At 35.2% G+C, this 25306-nt stretch overlaps 1 protein-coding gene across 10 annotated transcripts in view; it reads left to right on the top strand.

The window, feature by feature from the left end:
- The first annotated feature begins 1651 nt into the window (after positions 1-1651).
- Positions 1652-25306, top strand: part of LOC120612197 (lysine-specific demethylase 5D) — a 40885-nt gene continuing 17230 nt past the window's right edge. For 2 of the 10 annotated variants that reach the window (XM_039874676.1, XM_039874674.1), the window contains exons 1-10: positions 1653-2195; positions 3313-3390; positions 4370-4492; positions 4734-4904; positions 5835-5969; positions 9613-9736; positions 9859-10022; positions 11599-11757; positions 12098-12217; positions 12326-12484. In XM_039874676.1, the coding sequence (XP_039730610.1) occupies positions 2046-2195; positions 3313-3390; positions 4370-4492; positions 4734-4904; positions 5835-5969; positions 9613-9736; positions 9859-10022; positions 11599-11757; positions 12098-12217; positions 12326-12484 (1383 nt within the window). In that variant the 5' untranslated portion in view covers positions 1653-2045. Of the gene's footprint in view, positions 2196-3312; positions 3391-4369; positions 4493-4733; positions 4905-5834; positions 5970-9612; positions 9737-9858; positions 10023-11598; positions 11758-12097; positions 12218-12325; positions 12497-25306 lie in introns of all 10 variants that reach the window. The other 8 variants (XM_039874671.1, XM_039874679.1, XM_039874672.1 and 5 more) reach the window with 8 other exon arrangements.

Genomic DNA, 25306 nt, shown 5'->3' with positions numbered 1-25306 from the left:
GGTTGCCAGAAAAGGTGATGCAGAACAGGGCAGATTTCCCCAAGTGATGGGGAGAACAGGCCCTGTACCGAGAGAAGGTCCTTTGGCGGAGAGTATAGAAAGAATTTGACACGCACACCAAAGTAGACCAAAAAGGAAAGTTTATTAGAAAAGGAAAGTTTATTAGACCACAGACAGAGTGTGGTCTCATCTCAGAGGCAGAGAGAGACAGTGAGAAAGACAGAGACAGAATAAAGGCTCTGAGAAGGACTTAGAGGGGACGATACAAGGACAGAGACAATAGAGACAAGGACAGTGAGAGACAGTAAAGGCACTGAGAAGGACCTGAGTGTTCAAGGAATTCATTCTTTACGTCATTCTTTAGTTCCCATTTCCTTTGATATGGACAATGAGAAGGGGAAGGATAGTTAGTGTGAAAAGGTAAGAATATGTAGACTGAAAGGCCTACTGGCAGTTCCCAGCCTTGGACCCGTAGGTTCCCCATGGTTTTAGCCATAGGGAATGACTCTTGGTTCCTGTTTCCCCTTCACAGGTGTGGGGAATGGGTTGTTAGCAATCCTGGTAGAAATCTAGTGAATGAGGGAGGAGGCAAGAGAATTAAAATGTTAATCAAGCCACATTCAGAGCCTGCAAGATGCTGATCAGCCCTGCAGCCAGGAGGACATCTTCAAAACAAGGAAAGATTTCTGCCAAGGGATAAAAGCACCAAAGAGTCCGCTTCACAGGATCATGGTGGGCATAGTAAGCATCCCAATTGCTCAGCCATTTCCCTAAGTCTTTCACACTTGGGCAGGGAGATATGGCCATCCCCAGGTACAATGTTGGTCCACTCGGCCAGTACGTATGTCCACCCATGGTTCCCACACACCCAGAGACTACTGAGAGGGGTGGGGTGCACGGAGTGGAGGGATGGTATATTGGAAAAATTGAAACAGCCCCAATGTTTCAATCCTGTCTACCAGTGTGTAGGGAAGTAAAAACCATTACACTGGCACACAATGGCTGAGGCACTCAGCACAGAAAGTGGGTATCAATACTCTTGGTTCCTGTTTCCCCTTTACAGGTGTGGGGAATGGACTGTTAGCAATCCCAAACAGAAAAATCTTCCTTTGTTCTAAAGGTGTGTGGCCCTCTCCTGGCTGCAGGGTTGATCAGCACATTGCAGGCTCTGATTTGGGCTGGGTTCACATTTTAATTCTATTCCTTGTTGCATTAATTTTGTAGTAGCATATTGAGTTCTTAAGAAACATTTTAGCATTTTTTTTTTATTATGAAGAGCTGTAATCTGAAGTTAAAAATGGAAAGGTGTTTATGGGAGGAGTAGTTTAAATCACACAGTGTACATTAATATAATTTATTTTATCAAGATTCCCAGAGAGTGAAACTGGTGTAACATATTTCCTTCCTGTATAATGAGATGGGGAATCTGGGACCCAGTAAGTCTCTGGTGAGTGTTACAAGCACTTTGTTTGAGATCTCAAGATTGGAACTTGCTCAGACAGAAGAAAAGAGGCAGGTTGCGGTAGTTCGAGTTTCTTTAATAGAGTAGTAGAGAAGCTCTCCACACAACCTTCTGTTTGAAGGCCTTACCCTCTAATGCGCAGGCGGAACATGCGCAGTGAACCCATTTTAAAAAAGATCCGGTGTTCTATTTGTATTGCTTTGTGTTCAGATTGTGAAACTATTAATACTTTGAAGCGCCTGGCTTGTAGAATATTTCCGCCCGCGCCCCCCGCCCCATCTCTGGTGGATTGCTTCTTGTTCCCAGCTCTTAGGGGGCTTAACGTCTCTCAGCTTTGGCGATAACGCTTGAGAATCGGTCCGCGGAGTGACACGGGATGTAAAAAACCCGGAAAAGCTCAAGGGTCAAGATGGTGGTTATAAAACCGACCGCTGTGGTGATCGGTAAGCAGCTACATGTATCAAAGTAACTCTGGAATTTCGTAAAAATAAGGCCTACTTGGGTCTTAGTTTTTAGGTAGGCAGAATCAGTGCGCCACTGAGAGAGACCGAATCATATTTTACGTATTAGCATCCGAGCTGACATGGATTCCGGAACCGACGGCTTCCTACCGCCACCTGAGTGCCCAGTGTTCGAGCCCACCTGGGCTGAGTTCCGAGACCCGCTTGACTACATCGCGAAAATCAGGCCCATAGCCGAAAAATCGGGCATTTGCAAGATCCGACCGCCCGCGGTAAGCCTCTGAATCAAAATTTATAGGGGGTGGCTTTTGGATTGAGTTCAGGGTTACTACAGATTTACAAGGCTTTAGATGTAGAGCTACAAACTCGTAGCACTTAGCTGACTCCTCCTTTGTTTGTTAATTTCTTATTATTTAAACGTCTGACTAGAACACCCTCTCGTGAAAAAAGTTCGTATCGGGTCCTCAGACTTCGTGAGTTAATCATTATTGAAGAAACGAAAAGATCTTCGAAATTGATTCTGCACTGTGCCACTAGTTATATGGATTTTTATGTCTTACACTTAACATTAAAACAAATTTTAATATATTCAGAAGTGATTGTTGTGTAACTGAAGCAACGAAAACTTACATGAATTATTTGTTAACCACAGGGCCTAGGATTATTTCGTTTTCTCATAGAACTACGGCGTTTGTAATAAACAGAAAACAGTAGGGTGGCATTTCGAGTTCTTCCGACCAATCATACTGATATTATTTTACTTAGTGACCTCTCCTCTTAACTTAATATACTTAGCACTACTAATTGAAACAAATGTTTGCTAAATTAAGAGTAAAAACTGAAAAGAACCTAGGCCATCACTTTAAATAATTAATAGGATATTCCAAGTGTATGTCAGCTTTAATGGCATAGTGTTCATTTATTACATACTTATTGAGACTATAACATTTGCATTTTTCTATTTGCATAGTTATACTTTTCTCAGTATTATGCTTAGCTTTTCTAAGAGTAGGAAGAGATAATGATCTACGTTTGAAAATAAACAGTTTCTTAACAATATTTACTTCATCTCAAAACTCCAGTGGGCCTTTTTTTACTAGATGCGTCATTTTAAACTCAGCTCTTAGGCTGTTTGTGGGAATTTCTTTTTTTGTTTTACTGTTTGCAGTGTTTTTCGAGGAGACATACCAAGTAGTGTTTTGCATTCTATAACCTCTCCTCCCCCGTCAGTTATCTCATGTTAAAGAAGCAACTATTTGAGCACTTGGGGCAAAAATAGCAACCTGAATTATCTTAAAAGAGAAGGATGTTAAAATTGAAACAGTTGATTCTAGCTAATCAACATCTTCGTCTTTTACTGTGCCATAATCATTTTTTGTTTATTTCTAGGACTGGCAGCCTCCCTTTGCAGTAGAAGTTGACAACTTCAAATTTACTCCTAGAATCCAGAGGCTAAATGAACTAGAGGTAAAAGGGAAGTCACCTCTTTATACTGAAAGCTGAATTCTGATCTCATTTTACTTGTAGTTTTACTGCAGTTAAAAGAACTTAGGTTTTGAAATCAAGTATATTTTGGTTATAACTCAGCTTAGTTGTTCCCCAAAATATTTGTTGATCTTGCATAAGGTCTTTTCAAAATTTCAAGACATGAGAGTTTAAGTTTTCAGAGATGAGCAAACTAAAATTAGAGCTGTCACATAGATACTACCTTTTCTGTTTTTTTCACCCCATACTCATATTTTATCATTTTGGATTTTTCCTGATTTGTCAAATAGTTCAGAGCAGAAATATGGTCTTCTAAATTTCCAGCTAAATTAGGTGGTTGTAGTTGTTCTTTTTGAATAAAATACATTGTTTAGGAATGGGTCAGAATAAGTAGTAGAGGTAGAACTTGTTTATTAAAGCAGTCACGGGGGTATATTCCACTTAGTATTAAATATGGGAAAGGTAATGAATGGTTCAGCATTTTTTTTTTGCTATTAGAAATTACTGAGGTAACGGAAGGAGAGTTCAGAAAAGGGTTTCACTTCCAATTTTTCTGACATAGAATCAGAAAATATTTTATTCCCTTCACTTGTATGTCTGATTCTTTTGACATAGAATCAGAAAATATTTTATTCCCTTCACTCAAATGGATATCTTAAGGAAGATATTAGCTTGAGCCTAAATAGTCTTGTTCAGGCTTCATTAACTTAGCCCAAGAGTAATGCTTTAAAGTTTAAGATAGAGGATTTTCGACTCAGCATCGCCTTCTGCAGTCTATCAGATGAAAGAGTTGGCATATTTGAGCTTTTTATAGACCTTCGTGGTGATTTAGGCAGCAAAGCCTAGGCTGTAGCCTAGTAGAGAACTGAAGATATTTCAGAACAATAGTACCATCCACTTTATATTTTACTAAAGTCAGGTTAATGAGTAAGCCAACCTGATAGGGCTCTCTCTTCTCTAGGCTGAGACCAGAGTGAAACTGAACTATTTGGACCAAATTGCAAAATTCTGGGAATTCCAAGGTTCTTCATTAAAAATTCCCAATGTGGAGCGGAGGATCTTGGACCTCTACAGCCTTAGTAAGGTAAGGGTAATTCTATCTTCAAAAGGGAAAACAAGCCCTTGGCTGGTATACCCTGTATGGTTGAATGTTGTGTCCTTGGGCAGAAAAGATGAGAACATAGTACATGTTAACATTTCTTGGCAAAGTCTTTTGAGTTTTGTTTTGAAATGCTTGGAACAGCCTAAATTTTTAGGCCTAATTGCTATTTTTAGGTCCCTCTAGTCTGCTTACAGTTAACCTGTAGTCTTTCTTATCCTTTCAGATTGTGATGGAGGAAGGGGGCTATGAAGCTATCTGCAAGGACAGGCGGTGGGCCCGAGTTGCCCAGCGTCTCCGTTACCCACCAGGCAAAAATATTGGCTCCCTGCTAAGATCTCACTATGAACGCATCATTTACCCCTATGAAATGTTTCAGTCTGGAGCTAACCTTGTGGTGAGGGTCCTTAGCTGGTTTGGGGCCTAATGTGATTTGTTCTTTCGGCTGTCTACCCTCTCTTGGTTGGTCTCTCTCCTGAGTTCAAGATTTAAACTCTTAAGTTCATTGATAGAATTAGTACTTCTAGGAGGCCCTGGAAAATATTTTGCAGCTTATGTGAAGAAATTTTGTACCTGCTAGGCTAGCTGGATAAGGACTAGAGTGTCCTTTCCCTTTGTCTTAGACCGTTGTTGTGTAATAGCATCTTTTTATGGACAAGATCTTGGGCCTCTTTTAGGTCATCCTTCATGAAAGAGATAATTATAAAATTATCTTATGCACTTATTTAACTTCTTGAGCATGGTTCAGATAAAGTGAGTTTAGGGTTAAAGCATTGGTATTATTTGCCCTTGACTTGAGTAGGAAATGATTTAGCTGGTATCTTAAATAATAAGTTTTTAAGTTTTATTATCTGTAAAGCCCTTTTTAAATGCATATGTATATATGTGTAAAAATATATACATGTTTTTATCTAGTCTACATAATTCTGTTAGATTTGATGTTTTTATTACCGCTTTTTCAGACAAGGACATTGGAACAGAACAAGAGGTCTCTTATGTTCACAGACCATACACAGAGTAAAAGAATTAGAAAAAAAAAGTAAAAGTGGAAGACTAAATGTCCAGGTTTAGATCTACCAGTATGCTTCCAAAGACAATGTTGTTTTTATACTCTAATGCTTATACATAAGAAAAAGTATATGTAAGATATAATTTCTCTACTTGGAGAGGAATTCTCATAAGAGCTTGTCATTCTACAGGATGAGAAGGGGCTAGATTTGTTTAGAATGAAGTACAGTTTTCATTGTCAGAGATTTAGAATGAAGGATACTTTATTTGTTGATTGTTAATGTGACTCAATTCCTGATCCTAGATTTTTTTTCCCCAGCAGTGTAACACTCACCCATTTGACAGTGAAGATAAAGACAAGGAGTATAAACCCCACAGCATTCCCCTTAGGCAGTCTTTGCAGCCTTCCAAGTTCAGCAGCTATAGTCGCCGGGCAAAATGGCGACAGCCTGATGTGAGTGTCTTTTTTTTTCCTTCATAAATTGCCAGAGTTCTTCTGGGACTTGCTTTGGGAGACAGTTCATTTGTGTAAAACATTGTGATTTATTTATTTATTGTTAAACCTATAGCTGTTTCAAAAATGAATGAATTGAAATGAGAGTTATTTGGTTTCATAGTTCTGGTTTGCAATATTTTTATAGTTTACCTTTTACAGATTTTCAAAAGTAAATGTATAGTCTCCTAATATCATTTTAGGAGTTAATATTTGTGAATCTTGGGATGAGTTCCACAAAGCACACTGTATAGTTGTTTGTTTAATAACTGTTGGTTTTTGTTCTGTGTTCTTTTATGAGATGGTTAGTCAGGTGTGGTCAGAAGTGAACCAACAGAGGTTTAGGAAACAAAGGTTATTATGTTTAGGAGATAGGGCTTGCAACACAGTCCACAGTGGGAAGCATAAACGTGAGTCAGGAGGCAGAAGGGGCAGGAGTGAGGGGAGAGCCTTGGTGGTGGGCTTCATTGAGGTTTCTAGGTGAAGGGCAAGGCAGGACAGGGTTAGAGGTTAGGAATGCCTGATCTGAACAATTTTGGCAGGCTTTAACCTATAGGGGTAGTTCTTAGTTGCCTAGCACCTGGCTAAGACAGAGGAATGTTGTCTCCTAGAGTGCAGGAGACAGAGGACTTAAAACTTCAGATTAGTTTGTTATATATCAAAGACATATTATGTGCTGGCTTATTTGCTATGTAGAAAAATTGGCTATCAGAGGACAAATCACTGTACTCAAAGATTTTCAAGATTTCAAAAATAGAGAAAAAATGTAAACAATACAGTCTTAAATTTTCTTAAGACTGTTTTGTATGTCCACATATACATAAAAATTTGGATGTGCTGTTCCTTTGAGTCCATAAATTTTACTGAAAGAGAAGCACTTGTGAAGCCACATGCTAGCTAGAAAAAGGACCAGGTTCCGGGGCATGCAGTCTAAACCTGCAGCTGCTGGACTAAATGGAGAGACAGACATGTCTGCTGTCCTGGGGTTTCTGCTACTCTTTCATAAGACGAGTTTGGGGAATAAAGATATAAGTTGTTTTGAAAAGATTTACATTGGCTATGGACAAGGGGACAGGGGATAGTGAAGAAGAAAAAGTTTCAGGCTAGAAATGAGTAATTCACAAGGAAGAAATGTCTGCTGTTTCTGGATCGGTTGTGGGCCACAGTCTGGAAACTTCGTTGGTCAGCAAGAGGAGGTGCTTGCTGCCTGGTGGTGGGCTGTTCTATGTAAGAGCCGAAAGAGCCTCTTGAAGTGGACTCAGAGTTTCAACATACATTCAGCCTTGAGCAATCTTTTGTTACTTACAGCCCAGGGCTCTGTGAACTGATTACCTTTCCTTGTCTCTTCCTCCCACTCTCTGGCTAGCTGTACTTGATGGCAGCCTAGAAATATTCTCATTCTCTTGTCAATTTTTATTGCTGAAATACTGTAAAGAAGGATTAAGGTATGTATCCGAAGTAATTGGGTGAATATTAATAATAAACCTAAAATATTTTCACATTAGAATGAATAAAGAAATAGTAATCCAGGTCAGGTTATTAAAAGTCAGATTCTGAATTTCATTAGCAGTTCAGTTCTTTATAACAAAAAGTGTCTGAAAATAAGTTGAATAAGAAAATGAGCATGTTATAACTTGGAAGTCAGTAAAATTTGAAAGTTGTAAGTATAAGCCAATGGAACACATTCCTTTCAAAATCTGACAGTCTTTAGACACTTGTTTTCTGAAGACAGGACTATTTACTTTGCTGGAAAGGTTTTTTAAATTCTTGAAAACTGTCTGGTTATTAAACCAAATAATAAATTGGTTGGACTTTCAAAACATTAAAGAAAAAAAGTTGTAGGTTAATTCTGTGTAGAGCAGAAAACAAGTAAAGCTAGTAATAGAAATTATGAAGATGAGCACATCTTTTCCATTTTATACATTAGTATATGTTAAAGTTAATAGTAAGATGTCTAAAAGGTTAAGAGTAATACTGTGTCATTTCATATTTTAAAACAATCTCTTAAAAGGTATATACTTTGCTAGAAACATGTTAAGGTAATATGTAATATATAACATGATGTAATTAACATGTAATTAATATGTAATTTAAAAGTATAATATAATGTCATGGTATCTAGAAGTTACATGCCTATAAAACTGATTAAATCTTTTTTCGCTTCCTGTTTTCAAGCTTCTTTTATTAACCCTAATCAACTATTTTAGTTCCATTGAAAGACAAGTTATAATGGTATACACAGTTCCCCTAGAAACAATAGGCATATCTCACCACAGAAGACCACAAGCATTAGTGTCAGTGAGGAGGTAGATAGGAAGTGCAAGGAAAAGGCATAAGCCACAGTCTTTGTTGGAGTTTTTCTCAGGAAAGGCAAGGCGCAGAGTAGGGCAAACATTTAGAATTAGCTAGTTTGAGTAATTCACAGGCTCTGGGGCATAGGGACTATCCTTAGTTGTTTGGTACCTGGCTATGGGTTGATTTAGGGCAGGGAAAATATCTTCATGTCTGAGAGTTAGATGAGTTCAATGAGGGTATGGACTTTTGTATATGAAAAGCATACTCACCTACATGTTGTTTACTGTCTCTAGGAACTGGCTAGCCCTGGAAGGGAGAGTGTCCTAGGAGTAGCCAAGAAGCATCTTCTTGCCCCAGATATGTTAAAACACCCTAAGATATAGAAAATTTATAAAAAATAATTATATAATTGTTCATAATACCAAAAAATTGAATCATGTCAACGTTGTATAATAAAAGCATAGGTTAAATTATTTCTGGAATAACATAGTAAGAAAAGCTATGGAACACATATAGATATAGATATAGATCTATATATGGGGGGAAGGGATAATGTATATGTCTCTCCAGCTCAGAAATTTTATTCTCGAACATACTTTTATTTTGAGCTGTGTTTCCTCTAATCATCTTGATCATTGGGAAATTATGCTTACTACCACCATTATGTTCCCAGTTAACCCAGTGTTTTTCATACACAATTTATATTATTTCCTGCATAAATTATTTTGGGAATACAACAAAACCAAATTTGTTAGGTGTGTTGGAACATAGATAAAAAAAACATATAGTGCCCACTAAAAATAAATATATGATGACTATGGTATAATATGCTATATGTGTTTTTTGACATAATAAGTTTCAAATTTCCCATTATGGGGAGAAAGAAGTTTTCTAAAGATCTGAATTACAAACAGAATAGGGACCTTCCTATTTTACCATTTGCATCTTCAGTTGCAGAAAGAGACCTGTTTATAATATACTTATTGAACTGTCTAGTATATTTTATATTTTATGATTTTAAGCTTAAGTAGCTTTGCAAACACAACAGTATTCTTTTTTTTTAACATAAAATGAGGAAAGAAATTTCTCTGTGTGTTCCTACTTAGCCGTATTTTATCCACAGGTAAAAAATGTGTCATCGGTAAACATTTGAAAATGGGTGGAGTCTTTTGATTAATTTTAATCTATGTAGTTTCTTTCACCTTTATAAGATCTGGGATATTTTGCAAATATGAAAGTCTAGATCTTGCCTAAAAAATTATATTTACATATTTAAAGTCATTTTCTTGTTTGAATCCTGCTTTAATAGCCGGTGCCCACTGAAGAGGACATTAAGAAGAATCCGGAGCTGAAGAAGTTGCAGATTTATGGAGCAGGCCCCAAGATGATGGGCTTGGGCCTTATGGCCAAGGATAAGACTTTACGGAAGAAAGGTGAAGTGTAATAGACTGAGAGACAATATGAGGAATAAAGTACTAACGTGCCATGGGATAGATGATTTGTTTATTTTGATGGAGAATAGGTTTATTTTCGGATTTTTTTCTTACTTTCTTAGATAAAGAAGGGATCATATGCCCCCACGCTATTACAATGAAGGAGGAGCCAAGTGGGGATGGGAAAGTGATGTTAACATTGCCCAAGGAGGACTTGAATCACAACCTAGAGCCTTGTACCAAGAGGACCAGGCGTCTACGAAAGAATCACTGCAGTGCCCAGTTTGTAAGGACTCACCTGTGATTTTATAATGTTTTTGAACTTTAAAGACTAGGTGGAAACTAAAATTAATTCCACTTTTCTTTTTCTTTCCATCCATTTACATCTGACCCCTATATTATGAAGAGACTGATAGCCAGGAAAAGGAAGAAACATACTCAAGTTGTTATAGTTAGGAGCAAAATTTATGTCAGCTATTTTTTAGACCAGGAATATTCACCAAATTGCTATAGATTTTGAACTCCTGTAATAACCATTTTCTGAATGTTTTAATATGGTAGGAGAGAATGTGACCAAATATAAATTATGTGAAAAAGCAGTTTGTTTTGGCAAATGCTTCAAGACTCTCAAAGCCTCATGTTATATAGTAGTGCCTCTCTTCTATGATATTGCTTTACTTCTGTCTTTTATATGTATAAATCTTTGTCCCTTTTTCCTACTCTTACAGAAAGATTTTTACAATCTCTTTAAGTATTCTAGAGTTTCGACATTTACATAAAATGGTAAATTTCCTTTCTTGATTGTCCTCTTTCCTCTCTGGCTAATTTTACTGTGTTCTTATTTTTTGTTTGCCCCTATCTACTCTGTAAATGTTGATATTCTCAGAAATGTTTATCTTTAAGCAGATTACTGTTTCGAGCTCCGGTTTCCTCTATTTCTCTTTAATTATCTCACATGATCACTGAGTGATCATCTTTACTGTCCCCAGTTGATCAGGTGTTTCTCATGCTTTAGACTGTCACAAAATCCAGGCTTGGGAATCATTTATGATTTTTCTGTTACCCCTACATCTAGTTGATCACCCAGTTCAGATGCTTTTTATTTTTATTGCAGTATAGGGTACATACACAAAAATACGTATATTAGTTTTACTTGTTTTTGTCCTTTAAAAAGGTAGTATACAATACATAATCTCGTATTGGCTTCTTTGTTCAGTATTAATGTTTGAGAGATTCGTTTGTATTGTGTAAGTTCTCATTGTATTATTAACCACAATTTTAGCTAACTTCACTATAGTTTTTAATCTGTTTTACTGTTCATGAAGGGGTTTTTTTGGTAGTTTTCAGTTTGGGGCTACTACAAATTTATGCTGCTGTTAAAGTATATGCGTTTAGTATAACTCATAAGCTTATATGTAGGTGTTTCTGTTGTATATATAAGTAGGATTGGAATAGCTGTGATAGAGGGTCATCACTTTATATACATATGTAAGTATATGCAAGTTTACATATGTTTGTGTAAGTATTTATAGTCTGTGCTAGCTAATAACAATGTTATTCTCTGAATGATCCATGCTAGTTTATACCTTTATGACGTGGTTATATAGTATTGAGCCTTCCATAAAGAGTCTCCTTTGTGCCTCTCAAAGCACCTTAACTATAGTTTTTTCTTAATATGTTATTTAGTAATTATTTCTATCCCCTCCTCTTTTCCATAAGATTGAGAACTCATGGATGAAGTCAGAAATAGAACATTGCATAGTTGTTGACTGGTGGTAGGTGTTTAAAATGAATAGCCTGGAAACCTGAAGTAAAGTATCATGGAGTAAGCAGCTTATATTTTTATTTATTTATCCTGTTAGATTGACTCATATGTTTGCCGAATATGCTCCCAAGGGGACGAAGATGATAAACTTCTTCTCTGTGATGGCTGTGATGACAATTATCACATCTTCTGCCTATTGCCACCCCTTCCTGAAATCCCCAGAGGGGTTTGGAGGTGCCCAAAGTGTATAATGGCGGTAAGGCTTATCTAACATAGATGTTTTCAATTTAGTTCTTGGTAATACTTCTATTAGGTTTAGATTAGCTTTCATTGACATAGTAAGCAAGAATGGTTGGTCATATTAACAGTAGGGTAGTAGAGACTTAAGCAAGACAGAGAAGAAGGATTATAATCCAGATGACATGAACCATAGGAAACAAAGAAAACAAAATATGTGTAGTGGATACCAAAGAAACTTAACCTACCTAGAAACAGTAAGAAAGGTGGAGATACAACATGAGATATATCTGTAGCTTTTTTTTTTTTTTGGTTCTTTGCCTGTTGCTTCTGTCTTGTTAAGATATTTTATGTTTCAGGAGTGTAAAAGGCTCCCTGAAGCCTTTGGCTTTGAGCAAGCCACCCAGGAGTACACTTTGCAGAGCTTTGGTGAAATGGCTGATTCCTTCAAGGCTGACTACTTTAACATGCCTGTACATGTATGTGGTTCTGGAATGGGACATAGGGATTGATATCTGATACTTGTGCTCATGGGAACATAGGGTCAAAGTAATGGGCTGTGGTCATTTTTATACCTGTTATCACAGATGGTACCTACAGAACTTGTGGAAAAGGAATTCTGGAGGTTGGTGAGCAGCATTGAGGAGGATGTGACAGTTGAGTATGGAGCAGACATTCATTCTAAAGAATTTGGCAGTGGTTTTCCTGTCGCCAGTAGCAAAGGGAACCTGTCCCCTGAGGAGGAGGTAATACAGATGGTAATTCATATTAATAGTTTGGCTAGGGAAAGTCATTTTAGCATTTTGAAAGGATTCTGTTCCTATGGGACCTTACTCACAGTGCTATTTTCACATATTAGGGATAAAGGTGAAGTTTAATGACATTGCATGATCTGTCAGTTACCCAGAATTTGTGTAGTTACTGTTATTACCACTCTTTCCTCTCTGCATTTCTGATGGGGTAGACATAGAAACTATATAATACCTTAGAATTAATTGCTCAGGAACCACAGTAGTTCTTCATCTTTCCCTAAATGTAAATACTAGAAGTTTACCACCACCTTTTGGTTATCTTCTTTATACATACAGACAAATGTTATGAGCAGTTTATTCATCTTTGTAGATCGAAAGCTAGGAGGACATCAAGAAATGCCCTCATTGGGCTCAAAATTTGCATATGTCTTGTGGAATAGATGGAATAATAGAGAAACCACTAATTTCATCTTTCGATACAGACTGACCTCTATATAATCAGATACCCACTCAGATGGTTTAAGAGCTAACTAATCACATTAGAAATTTCTCCCTAGATTGAGAGCCAAAAATTTGATTGATGAAGCAATCTTATTTGGGGAGAAGAAGCTAAAAAATAATTCATTTCATGTCTTATTGAGGAATTATCCCTTTTATAATTATTGTTTAACCATATTGGGCAGAGTCAAGAGACTTACTCTTTGGTTTGGTATATACGTTGGCCTACATCTGAGACTTTTTGAGACATTTGATCCAGAAAACAAAAGTAGTGATTTAAGAGGTAGACATTTTGAAGGAACTCACTCAATTCTTGTGTATATATAAAAGTACTAGTAGAGTTTGTTTTTTACAAAAAAATTAGTTTGCTTACTACTCTTTTTTTTAATAGAAGTGAAAATTGAAAAATACAATATTAAAAAAAAAACCACTCATAGCCTACCTTATTAACATTTTGGTATAGTTTGAATTGCTTTTTGGAAATTAGAAAAATTATTCATATATTTAAGCCACAGAAGAATGCATGTAGCTTTTTACTTGTAAAGCATTATGTTCAATATCTTCAAACTCACATTTGAGCTTAAGAATTGATGTTTTGTAATGTAGTGAATTTATTTTCATGCTTCTCTACAAGTTATAACTCTGGATCTCCCTGCCTCTCCTAACTCACCCCAAAGGGAGACAGTTGTGAGTTTCTTGTTATAATTTTATTATAGTTTTTCAGTTATATATATTTCTGAAAAGTACATTGTTTGTACTTTGTGTTATGCTGTATATATCTCTTACTTGCTCTTTTTCAGTCAGCAGTATGCTTTGAAAAGTCATCTTCATTTTTGCTTGTATCTTTAATTTGTCTGGTTGTTCACTATTAATACCCCATTGTATAATAGTGTATAATATTCATTATTTGTTTTTATGTTGGATTGCTTCCAGTATTTGGCTGTTATTGAGAGTATGTGAACACTGTTTACATGTCTCCTAAAGGAAGAATTTCTAGGTTATATATTTGGAAGTGGATTGGGGTTCTACCAAGCAATACTTGACCACTGAGAGAACTGGTCATTCATGTCTCACTGTCTTCACCACTTTTTCATTAGGTTATTTCGAGTGTTGACTTTTAAAAGCATACAGTTTATATTATCTGAAAACTGTTAGAAACCCTTAGGTACTTACAGTGCATAAATGCTTACATGTGTCTATGTATAGATACATGAATACATTTAAAATTTTGTATATAGTATCCCCCTCCATGATGGGATCATATAAAACAAATAACTGGTCTCTTTCCTGCCCCTGGCTCCCATTGCTGTTAGTTTCTCTTAGGTACTAGATCTAGTTTTTACTTGGTGTATATCTTTTGTATATTTAGGCTTTAGATGTAATTAACAAAATTCTGATTTTTTTTTTTTAAATCCAAGTGAAGTTTTTATCTTTTAACAAGTCAGTCAGTTTTCACTTATTGCGGGTACCGGTAATTTATAACTATTTCACTTAACTTTGTACTTAATTTTCCATCCTTTTAGGTTTTCTTTTTCTGTGTTCTTGTCTTTTTTTTCCTCATTTCATTTTTATTTAAGTAAATTAGTTAGATAATTACATATATGTGAATATATATGTATGTATATACATACATGGGCTATATATGAGTGTATATACATTTATTGACATGCATGTGTGTTATTCCTTATTACTTTGTTTTAAATGTAACAACCTTTATATTTATTTGGTATTTTTTTCCTCCAAGCATTATTAGAAAGTTACTATCTTATTTACCTCTCTTCTGACGTGTGCAAAATTTTTGTATGCTTTTAATTATTTTCTGCTCAATAAAATGGGTATTTATTGTTTCATATAGATTTATCTACATGTATACCTTCTTTCTTGTTTACCATTCTTCTTGAAACATTATCTATTAACTATTTTCTTTTTTTCTGAAGTCAGTTTGTTTAATTTTATAAGAAACTGACAAACCATTTTTAGGAGTAGGAACACCCATCTCTCAGTTTACGCAGATTATGTGTTCTGTGAGTCTTTTTTTACATGAAAGAATACCATGTAAAGTTTACCAGTATGAAAAAAAAATACTAAAGATACAGGCTGATATGTCACAAAAATACTTATTTCATATATTTTCATGGGAAAATGCTAATTAAAAATGCTAATTAAAATTAAGAAAAACTAAAATAAATTTTATTCGCGTTCAGTGTCTCATCTAAACCAATACTCCTCCTCTTTAATTGGCACAGAGTCACTATCATCTTCCCTCAAAATATTTGGAAGTACTACTTCAGTTTCATTATTTATGTTTATGTTTTTGGTTGCTTTTTTCCTAACCCCATCTTTTGCTAAATTTTCATAAATTCTTTGATATTTATTGCAACATTTAAAAAACTTTGTTCCAAATTTTAAGGCTGTTTGGAGCAATATGTAGAATTTCAATTTCCTGTTCTGTTGCCAGTTGAACAGCTTTGTAAATATCTCCTGCAGTGAATGGTGCTGGTTCAAGGTCACTGCCATATACATCAGCAGGGTGGGCTTCAGATAGTAAGTGAATTAATTCATTGTCAGTTAATTCATGATCAATGAGTTATTTGTTAATATCATCTACATTCAAATTGTCAGAGCCTTTTATTTGAAATATATTAAATAAATTAATAATTCCAGTTATTCCTTCTTCAGTTGTTGGAGCCATGTTCTCTAATACAACCACTTCCAGCCTTATTGCTTTCCAGCAAGCATCTAAAGTTGTGGTTTTATGTCACTCAAAGTTAAAGCAGTATTTTTTTTTTTTTAAATGAGGGTAGGAACTTCACACTCCTCATTTATTTTTCCTCCCTAGGTGATTTATTTTATTTTTTTAATTAATTATTTTTGTATAGTGACATTGGTTAAGAAAATCTAGTAAGTTTCAGCTGTACATTTTAACAGTGAGGCAAGTATTTTTACATTGTGGGTTCACCTCCATTGTTAGATTTCTTTCTGTCACTACATATTTGAGCCCCTTTTCCCCATCTACCTAACCCCTACCAACTACCCTGGGGTAAGCAGTTGTCTGTTGTCCATGTCCATGAGTCCGTATGTTTTGTCCTGTTCATTTGTTGCTTTTAGGTTTATATTCCACATACAAATGATATCATGTGGTTTTCAACTTGTTTTGTCTGGCCCATTTTGCTTAGCATGATTATCATGAGGTCCATCCATGTTGTCACAAATGGCAGTATTTCATCTCTTCTTATGACTGAGTCATATTCCATTGAAAATATGTACTACAGCTTCTCGAGCCAATCATCTATCATAGGACACTTCAGTTGCTTTTATGTCCTAGCCACCATGAATAATTCTACTGTGAACATTGGTGTGCAAATATCTTCTCAGATAGGGATTTTCAAGTCTTTAGGATAAATACCCAGTAGAGAGATTGCTGGATCATGTGGTAGATCAATTCTTAGTTTTTTTGAAAAACCTCTATATTGTTTTCCATAGTGGCTGTACCAATTTGCAGTCCCACCAGCAGTGTATGAGGGTTCCTTTTTCTCTGCATCCTCTCCAACATTTGTTATTACTTGTCCTGTTGATTACAGCTATTCTAACAGGTGGGAGATGGTCTCTCATTGTGGTTGTGATTTGCATTTCCCTAATAGCTACCGATGTTGAGCATCTTTTCATATATTTATTGGCCATTTGTATGTCCTCTGTGGAAAAGTGTCTGCTCAGGTCCTCTGCCTACTTTATGATTGGATCGTTTGTTTTCTTGTTGTTATTGAGTTGTATGAGTTCTTTGTATATTGAACATTAGGCCCTTATCAGAGGCGTAGCTTGCAAATATATTTTCCCATTTGGAAAGTTGTCTCTTTACCTTGTTGACAATTTCTTCTGCTGAGCTTTTTAGTTTGATGTAATACTGTTCATTTCTTTTTGCTTTTACTTCCTTTGCCTTTGAGGTCAAATTCATAAAATCCTTTTAAAGTCCAAGGACCTTGAGTTTAGTTCCTGTGTTTCTTCTATACATTTTATTGTTTTAGGTCTCATGTTCAGGCCCTTAATCCATTTGAGTTAATTTTGGTGTGTGGTGATAGACAACAGTCTAGTTTCATTATTCTACAGGTGGCTTTCCAGTTTTTCCAGCACCGTATATTGAAGAGGCTTTCATTTCTCCACTATATGTTTTTGGCTTCTTTATCGAAAATCATTTGCCCTTATAAACATGGTTTAACTTCTGGACTATCAATTCTGTTCCACTGGTCTGTGTGCTAGTTTTGCTGCCAATACCATGCTGATTTGATAATTGTAGTGTAATTTGAAGTCTGGTTGAGTGATACCTCTAGGCTTGTTCTATTTTCTCAGGATGGCTTTGGCAGTTCAGGGTCTGTTGTGCTTCCATTCAGATCTGATAATTTTTTTGTTCTATTTCTTTAAAAAATGCTGATGGGCTTTCGATGGGGATTGCATTAAATCTTTATAATGGTGTAGGTAATAAGGTCATTTTAACTATGTTGATTCTTCCAGTCCAGGAACACAGTATCTTTCCATTTCTTTGTATCTTCTTTAGTTTCTTTTAATAGGGTTTTGTAGTTTTCATTATATTTCCTTCACATGTTTTGTTAAATTTATTCCTAGGTATTCTTTATCTTGCAGTTGCAAAAGGAATTATTTTTTCTACTTCTTTTTCTGACACTTCATTATTAGAATATAGGAATGCTATGGATTTTCGAATGTTGATTTTGTATCCAGAAACTTTACTGTATTTGCTTATTGTTTCTAGTAGTGTTCTGGTGGAGTTTTAGGGTTTTCTGTATAGAGAATCATGTCATCTGCAAATAGTAGTCTGACTTTTTCATTTCCTATTTCAATGCCTGTTATATCTTTCTCTTGTCTAATTGCTCTCGCTAGGACCTCCACTGTTGTATTGAGTAACAGTGACGATAGTGGACAGCCTTGCCTTGTTCCTGATCTTTGAGGGAAGGTTTTTAGTTTTTCACCATTCAGCATAATATTGGCTGCGGGTTTGTCATATATTGCCTTTATTATGTGAAGGTACTTTCCTTCTCTACCGATTTTGTTAAGTGTTTTGATCATAAATAAATGCTGTATCTTGTCGAAGGCTTTTTCTGCGTTTATTGATATGATCATATGACATTTATATTTAAATTTGTTGCCGTGGTGTATCACATTAATTAGATTGCTTATGTTGAACCATCTCTGTGCCCCTGGGATGAAGCCCACTTGAATGTGGTGTGTAATCTTTTTAATATGTTGCTGCATTTGATTCGCTAGTATCTTATTTAGGATTTTTGCATCTGTGTTCATAAGCGATATTGGTCTGTAGTTTTCTTTTTTTGTGTTATCTTTACCAGGTTTTGGTATCAGCGTAATATTGGCCTCGTAGAATGAGTTAGGAAGTATTGCCTCCTCTTCAATTTTTTGGAAGAGTTGAAGCAGAATAGATATTAAATCTTCTTTGGATGTTTGGTAGAATTCACTGGTGAAGCCATCTAGTCCTGAACTTTTACTTTTTGGTAGGATTTTGATAATTGTTTCAGTTTCCATAGTACAGATCGGTCTATTTAAATTTTCCACCTCTTCTTGATTCAGTCTAGGAAAGTTGTATCTTTCTAAGTACGGGTCCATTTCTTCTAGCTTATTAAATTTGGTGTTTATATACTTTTTCATAGTGTTCTTGTATGGTACTTTGTATTTCTGCAGTATCTGTTGTAATTTTCCCCATTTCATCACTGATTTTTTTTTTCTTTAGTGAGTCAAGCCAGAGATTTGTCAATTTTATTAATCTCTCAGAGAACCAGCACTTTTGCATTTATTTTTTCTGTTGTGTTTTAATATTAAATTTCATTTAATTCTGCTCTAATTTTGATTATTTCTTTCCTTCTGCTGATTTTAGGCTTCATTTGTACTTCTTTTTCTAGGTTTTTAAGATGAAACATTAGGTTGTTTATTTGGGCTTGTTCTTGTTTTTGGAGATAAGCCTGTAATGATAAGAACTTTCCTCTTATGACTGCTCTTGCTGTGTCCAAAAAGTTTTGATAGGTTGTACTGTTATTATCATTCATTTCTGTGTATCTCTTGATCTCTCTTTTTTTATTTCTTCTCTGACCCAGTTATTTTTTAGTATCATGTTGTTTAATCTCCATGTAATTGTGGTTCTCTCTGATTTCTTTTTGCAGTTGATCTCTAGTTTCAAAGCTTTATGACCAGAGAATATGGTTGGTATGATTTCAGCCCTCTTATATTTGTTGGGGCTATCTCTGTGTCCCAGGATGTGGTCGGTCCTTGAGTATGTTCCATGTGCACCAAAGAAGAATGTATAAGCAGCTCTTTGGGGATGGAAGGCTCTGTAAATGTCATTTGGTCTAATGTGTCATTTAAGGATGTTATTTCCTTAATGATTTTCTATTTGGATGATTTGTACATATCTGACAATGTGGTATTATGTCCCCTGCTACTATAGAAATGTTTTGGTCTGTTTCTTCTGTTAGTTTTGTTAGTAATTGCTTTACATATTTTGGGACTCCCTGATTCAAGGCATAGATATTTATAAGTGTTATGTCTTCTTGCTGCATGATTCCCTTTATCATTATGAAGTGTCACTCAGTATCTTTCTTTACCTTTTGTATTTTGAAGTCTATTTCATCCGACGTAGTTGTGCTACTCCCACTTTTCTCTAAATGCCATTTGCATGAAATATCATTTTACACTCTTTCATTTTGAGTCCATATTTGTCTTTGGAGCTGAGATGTGTCTCCTGGAGGCAACATATGGTTGGGTTTTGTTTTTCGATCCATTCTGCAACTCTGTCTTTTTATTGGTGAGTTCAGTCCATTTACGTTTAGGGTGATTATTAAAATGTGAGATCTTCTTACAGCCGTTTTTTCTTTTGCTTTCTGGTAGCTTGGTGTTTCCATGGTTTCCTTGTGGTTGTGTTTCTATTTTCTTTATTTTGGTTGGGTTGTGGTTTCTGTTTTCTTTATTTTGGTTGGGTTTCCATCTGATCCTTTTACGTTATATACTTCAGTTTTGAATCTTTGGTATGTGGTTACTATTACGAATATGTAAAGGACAGTTACATATATACAGTCATCCATTTTTTTCTGCATGTGCCTTATGTCCATTCTCCTTTGAGAATTTAGATCTTCGAATTCTCCCCATTTCAGTCATTGTTGTCTCAATTTGTCTCTATGTTTGCTGAACATTCATTACTATCTTGCTGAAGAGTATCTCTTCTTAATGTTCAAGGTTATAATGTCCTCTTCTTTAGTAAGGGTTGGACTCCTCTGCTTCTATCTACCTACTAGTCACCTTACTCCTAATTATTTTTTGGTCATTTTGGTTTTGATGTGCGGACCCTTTTCAGTATTTCATGTAATGCAGACCTCATAAGTGGAGCATTCGCTCCATTTTTGTATGTCTGGAAAGTCTTTATTTCTTCTTTGTATATCTGGGTGAGCATAGTTCGATTACATTATTTTTGGCTGCTGTTTCCTTTTACTTAATAGTTTGAATATTTGATTCCACTCCTTTCTGCTTTTAAGGTTTGTGCTGAGAAATCAGCTGATAATCTGATAGATTTTCCTTTATAGGTAACTGCTGCCTTTTCTATGGCGGCCCTGAGAATTTTGACTTTGTTGTTGAATTTTGATAACTTTAATACGATATGTCTTGGAGAAGGCCTTTTTGGGTTGAGATAATTGGGTGTTCTGTTAACTTCTTGAATTCCGGGCTCCAGTTCATTCCTTGGATTTGGGAGATTCTCGTCAACTATTTGTCTGAAAATGCTTTTTAATCCCTGCTCCTTTTCTTTCTCTTTGAGAATGGTCATTATTCCTGTTTTCTCTCCCGATAGTGTCAGCTAGTTTTTGTATTTCTCTTTCATGATTTTTCATTCTTCAGGTTTCTTTCTACTGATTGATTTCTAGATTTCTGTCTTCAATATCAATGATCCTTTCATCCATTTGGTCAACTCTGTTTCCCTAGCTTGCTATTTCATTTTTCAAATCTTGCAGTGTGTTTTTTATCTCCAGATCTATTCTGTTTTTTTGAGAGTTTCATTCTCCTTGCTCTGCTCATCTAGTTGTTTTTTCAATTCATGAAATTGTTGATATGACTCATTTCAGAACTCACTGAATTTTTTTCAGAAGTACCATCCCGTATTCTCTGTCACTTAAGTCACATATATCTATGTCTATATGCTCATTTTCTGTAGATTTTTCTCTTTCTGAGATGCCTTGTCACCTTGGTTGTTCGTGGTGTTTAATGGACTATTTCTCTGCCTGAGCATTAATGGAAATGTATTTTGCTTTTTGCTCAGAAAGAACACTTATTATATAAAAGTGTCTCTTAGCCTGTAGTAATTCTTGTGCACAGATTCCATGCTCAGACATGCTAGTGTGAAGTTTAGGGTTTTTTTGTTGAGTTTTAGATGTTCAGCTTATTGTTTAAAGGGGACAGCTCTGGGGATGTCTGTCACTCCACCTTGTTTCTTTTGTCCCCTCAAGCCCCTCATTTAAAAGCCCAGCCTCTTTTCAAAGTTTAATGCACATTTAGATGCCGATTTAATAAGCATTTTTTATTGTTTGAGATGGTGCTGTTTCTGACCTCAAATTAATATATAGCTTTTGTGAGAAAGATGCCTTATGCAAAAATTCTTTTTAGTGTAATTATCTAGTCTTCTGGCAATCTGATTGCAGGAACTTGTAGGGCAAGTCCTAATCCTGTATTCCACGCTGTCAGAGCAGGCTGGAACTCTGGGGCTAAATTCCTCAGAGGAAACTTCTCTGTCTAAAGTAGTATTCTTGCTATAACTTCAAATTGTGTTACTTATTCCAGGCTTCTGGTACTGTGATTCATTATCTCAAGTTTTAAAAATATTAACATTCCATGTAATATAATTAATCTTAAAAGTGGAAATAATACCTTGATGTAAAGGTTGGATCAAGGAAGTTGTATTTGGTGACAAATATACAACTTTTATATTTGGATGTTCTACATTGTGTGTTTGACTAGATCCATATCTAAAGGTAAAAGTATTTTAAAGGAAGACATTTTTCCTTCATATAGTTTTCAGCTTCTACAGCAAAATGTTGTAAAACCAATCCCGAAAACATCAATAGTCACCCATGCTTTATTTGCCATTAAGGGAGATCATTAATAATTTTATGTGAGTATTAGTTCTTTGTACATTTCTGAGTTAAGCTATTGTGTTTCAGAAGTAGTAATCACTAATAATAGAAATGAAAAAGAAATAACCATGTAACATGAGACCATGTAAATGGAAATCGCATATAAAAAATACACTTAAATGGTGGTGGGGATGTTTACTGTGTTAAAAAAACTTGCTTAAAAAAGTAGTTTGTAAATTGAGGGACAGATGTATATTTTTTTCATTTCCATCAGAAGTGTTCAAGAGTGTTAGTTGCTGTGCAACTTTTTTTTACTATACTTGGTGTCATTAGTGTTTATTACTTTAGTCATTCTTTGTAATTGTGGTTTTAGTTTCCTTTCACAAATTACTAATGCAGTTGAACAATTTTTCATGTGCTTTTTTAAAAAAAGTTTTATATTTACATCAGGGTGTAAGAATCTTTGTGAGTTAATGTTTGCATGAGGTATGTATGGTGTTGATGTTGAGTTCATCTTTATATGAATTGTCAACTTTGTTCTGCTTTTAGTGAAAATTAATACTTAGTGCTATCAGTTTTCACAGAATTCTCTAATTATTCTTTGCTGTGAAGAGCACTGTTCCCTTACATGTGATAGCATCCGTACAAAGGGTGTTTTATGTACATTGGAGGCATACTTAGGAAAAATCATCTCTGCTTTAATTTTTTTTTTACACTGATAAAACTCACTTGATATAAAATTTACCGTCTCAACTATTTTTAAGTATACAGTTTTGTGAAAGTACATCGCATGGTTCTGCAGTCATCACCACCACCCACCTTCATAATTTTTGTTAACTAACTTAAACTGCAGCCATTAAATACTCATTTCTCCCTGCCCCCCCTTCACCTTCAGCCCCTGACAATTACTATCCTATTTTTTTTGTCTTAGGATTTTGACTGGTTTTTAGGGATCTTATACATATTTGTCTTTTTGTGACTGGCTTTTTCACCTATCATACCATCTTCAAGGTTTATAAGTTGTAGCATTTGTCATAATTTCCTTTCTTTTTAAGGCAGATTAATATTCCCTTACAGATACATATAATGGTTTGTTTATCCCATTTGATTGGACACTGGGCATTTGGTTGCTTCTGCCTTTTGGCTGTATGAAACAATGCTGCAAGATGCTGTGTCAGTTCTTTTGGGTTTTCCCAGAATTGGCATTACTAAAACATAAATGTAATTTTACTTTTAATCTTTTAGGAGGCACCATACCAATTTTCACAGTGATCGTGCCATTTATTTTTGTACCAGAAGTGTACAGACTTCCAGTTCCTCCACATCCTCACTAAAACATTTTTTTCTGCTTCTTTGATAATAACCATGCTCACAGATGTGAAGAGGTATCTTGTGATTTTAATGTGCATTTCCTTGATGATTACTGATGTTGAGCATGTTCTCATGCTTATTGGCCATTTGTGTATCTTTGGAGAAATGTCTGTACAAGTTCTGTGCCTTTTTATTAATCATGTTACTTTGTTATTGAGTTTTAAGCAACCTTATTTAATGTCAGTCCCTTAACAGATAATGTGCATTGCAAGTATTTTCTCCTGTTCTCTATATTATCTTTTTATTCTTGATAGTGTTCTATCATACATAAAAGTGTTTAATTTTATCTCTTTTGTCTTTTGTTGTCTATACTTTTGATGTCACATCCAAGAAACTATTACCAAAGCTCATGGCATGGAGATTTTTCTCTTATCTTCTAAGATTTTTACAGTTTTAACACTTATATCTGGTTGTTTGATCTACAAAGAGTTAGTTTTTTATATGGTGTATGATAAAAGTCCAGCTTCATTCTTTTACATTTTGATATCCAGTTTTTCAGCACTATTTGTTGAAGAAGTTGTCTCTTCCCTATTGAATGATCTTGACACTATGTTGAAAAACACTTGACATGTGTGCAAGAGTTTATTCCTGGGCTCTCTATTCTATCCTTTTGTCTATATATCTGTCTTTATGCCAGGACCATACTGTTTTGATCATGGTAGCTTTGTAGTAAGATTTGAAGCAGGATGAGTGACATCTCCAATTTTGTTTCCTTTTATTAAGATTATTTTAGCTGTTTAGAGTCCTTGGGATTCTATATGAATTTTAGGGTAGATTACCTATTTCTGCAGAAAATATTTGGGGATTTTGATACAAACTATTTCATTGAATCTGTAGAATACCTTGATCTTAACTATATTGTCTTCTAATTTATGAACATGGGCATTTTCCATTTTTTTGTCTTTAATTTCTTTCAGAAGCCTTTTGTATTTTTCAATGTCCAAGTCTTCTTCCTGGTTAACTTTTTTCCTGAGTTTGTTTTCTTTTCTTTTTTTTTTTCTGCCGGAGGTGGGGTGGGGTGTGGGGGTACTATTATAAATGGAATTTTTAGTGAATAGAAATGTAGCTGTTTATGTGCATTGATTTGCATCTGCAATTTTGCTGAATTGTTTATTACAGCTTTTTTGGTTACATCTTTGGGATTTTCTGTATGTAAGAGAGAATCTGTATAATTCTACAGAATTACTCTTATATGTACGTTATACATGGTAACTACTAGAGATTGAATTAGTAATTTAAAAACTCTATCAACAATAAAAAATAGAGGAGGCTTCACTTCGAGAATGGTTTATTTTATTGTGCTTCAGCCTAGGAAAGTTGTATGTTACTAAGAACTTGTCATTTCTTTTAGGTTATTGAATTTGGTGGTGTATAGCTTTTTATAGTATTCTTGTGTGATACTTTGATCTTCAGTTTCCAGGCATTATAGTTGGAGAATACACTTAGTATAATACCAATTTCCTTATATTTGTTGAAGCTAGTTTTGTGTCCCAATGTATGGTCTATCCTTGAGAAGGTTCCGTGTGTACTAGACAAGAATACTTAAGCAGCTGTTTTGGGATGGAAGATCTCTGCAAATGTCAATTATTTCCAGTTGGCCTAACATGTCATTTAAAGATGTTATTTTTATATTGATTTTCTCTTTGGGTACTCTACCCACAGCTGACAGTGGGGTATTTAGGTCCCTACTATAATTGTGTTTGTGTCAGTTTCTTCCTTTATTTTTTTTTAGTAGTCGCTTTCTAGGTGTTGGTTCTCCATGGTTGAGAGCATATATATTGGGAAACGTCGTGTCTTCTTGATGTATTGTCCCTTT

This window comes from Pteropus medius, unplaced genomic scaffold, assembly GCF_902729225.1.
Source record: "Pteropus medius unplaced genomic scaffold, Ma_sr-lr_union100, whole genome shotgun sequence".
NCBI classification, from domain to species: Eukaryota; Metazoa; Chordata; class Mammalia; order Chiroptera; family Pteropodidae; genus Pteropus; species Pteropus medius.
Note: the sequence above shows the minus strand (reverse complement) of the source record. Positions and strands in the feature narration are given on the sequence as shown.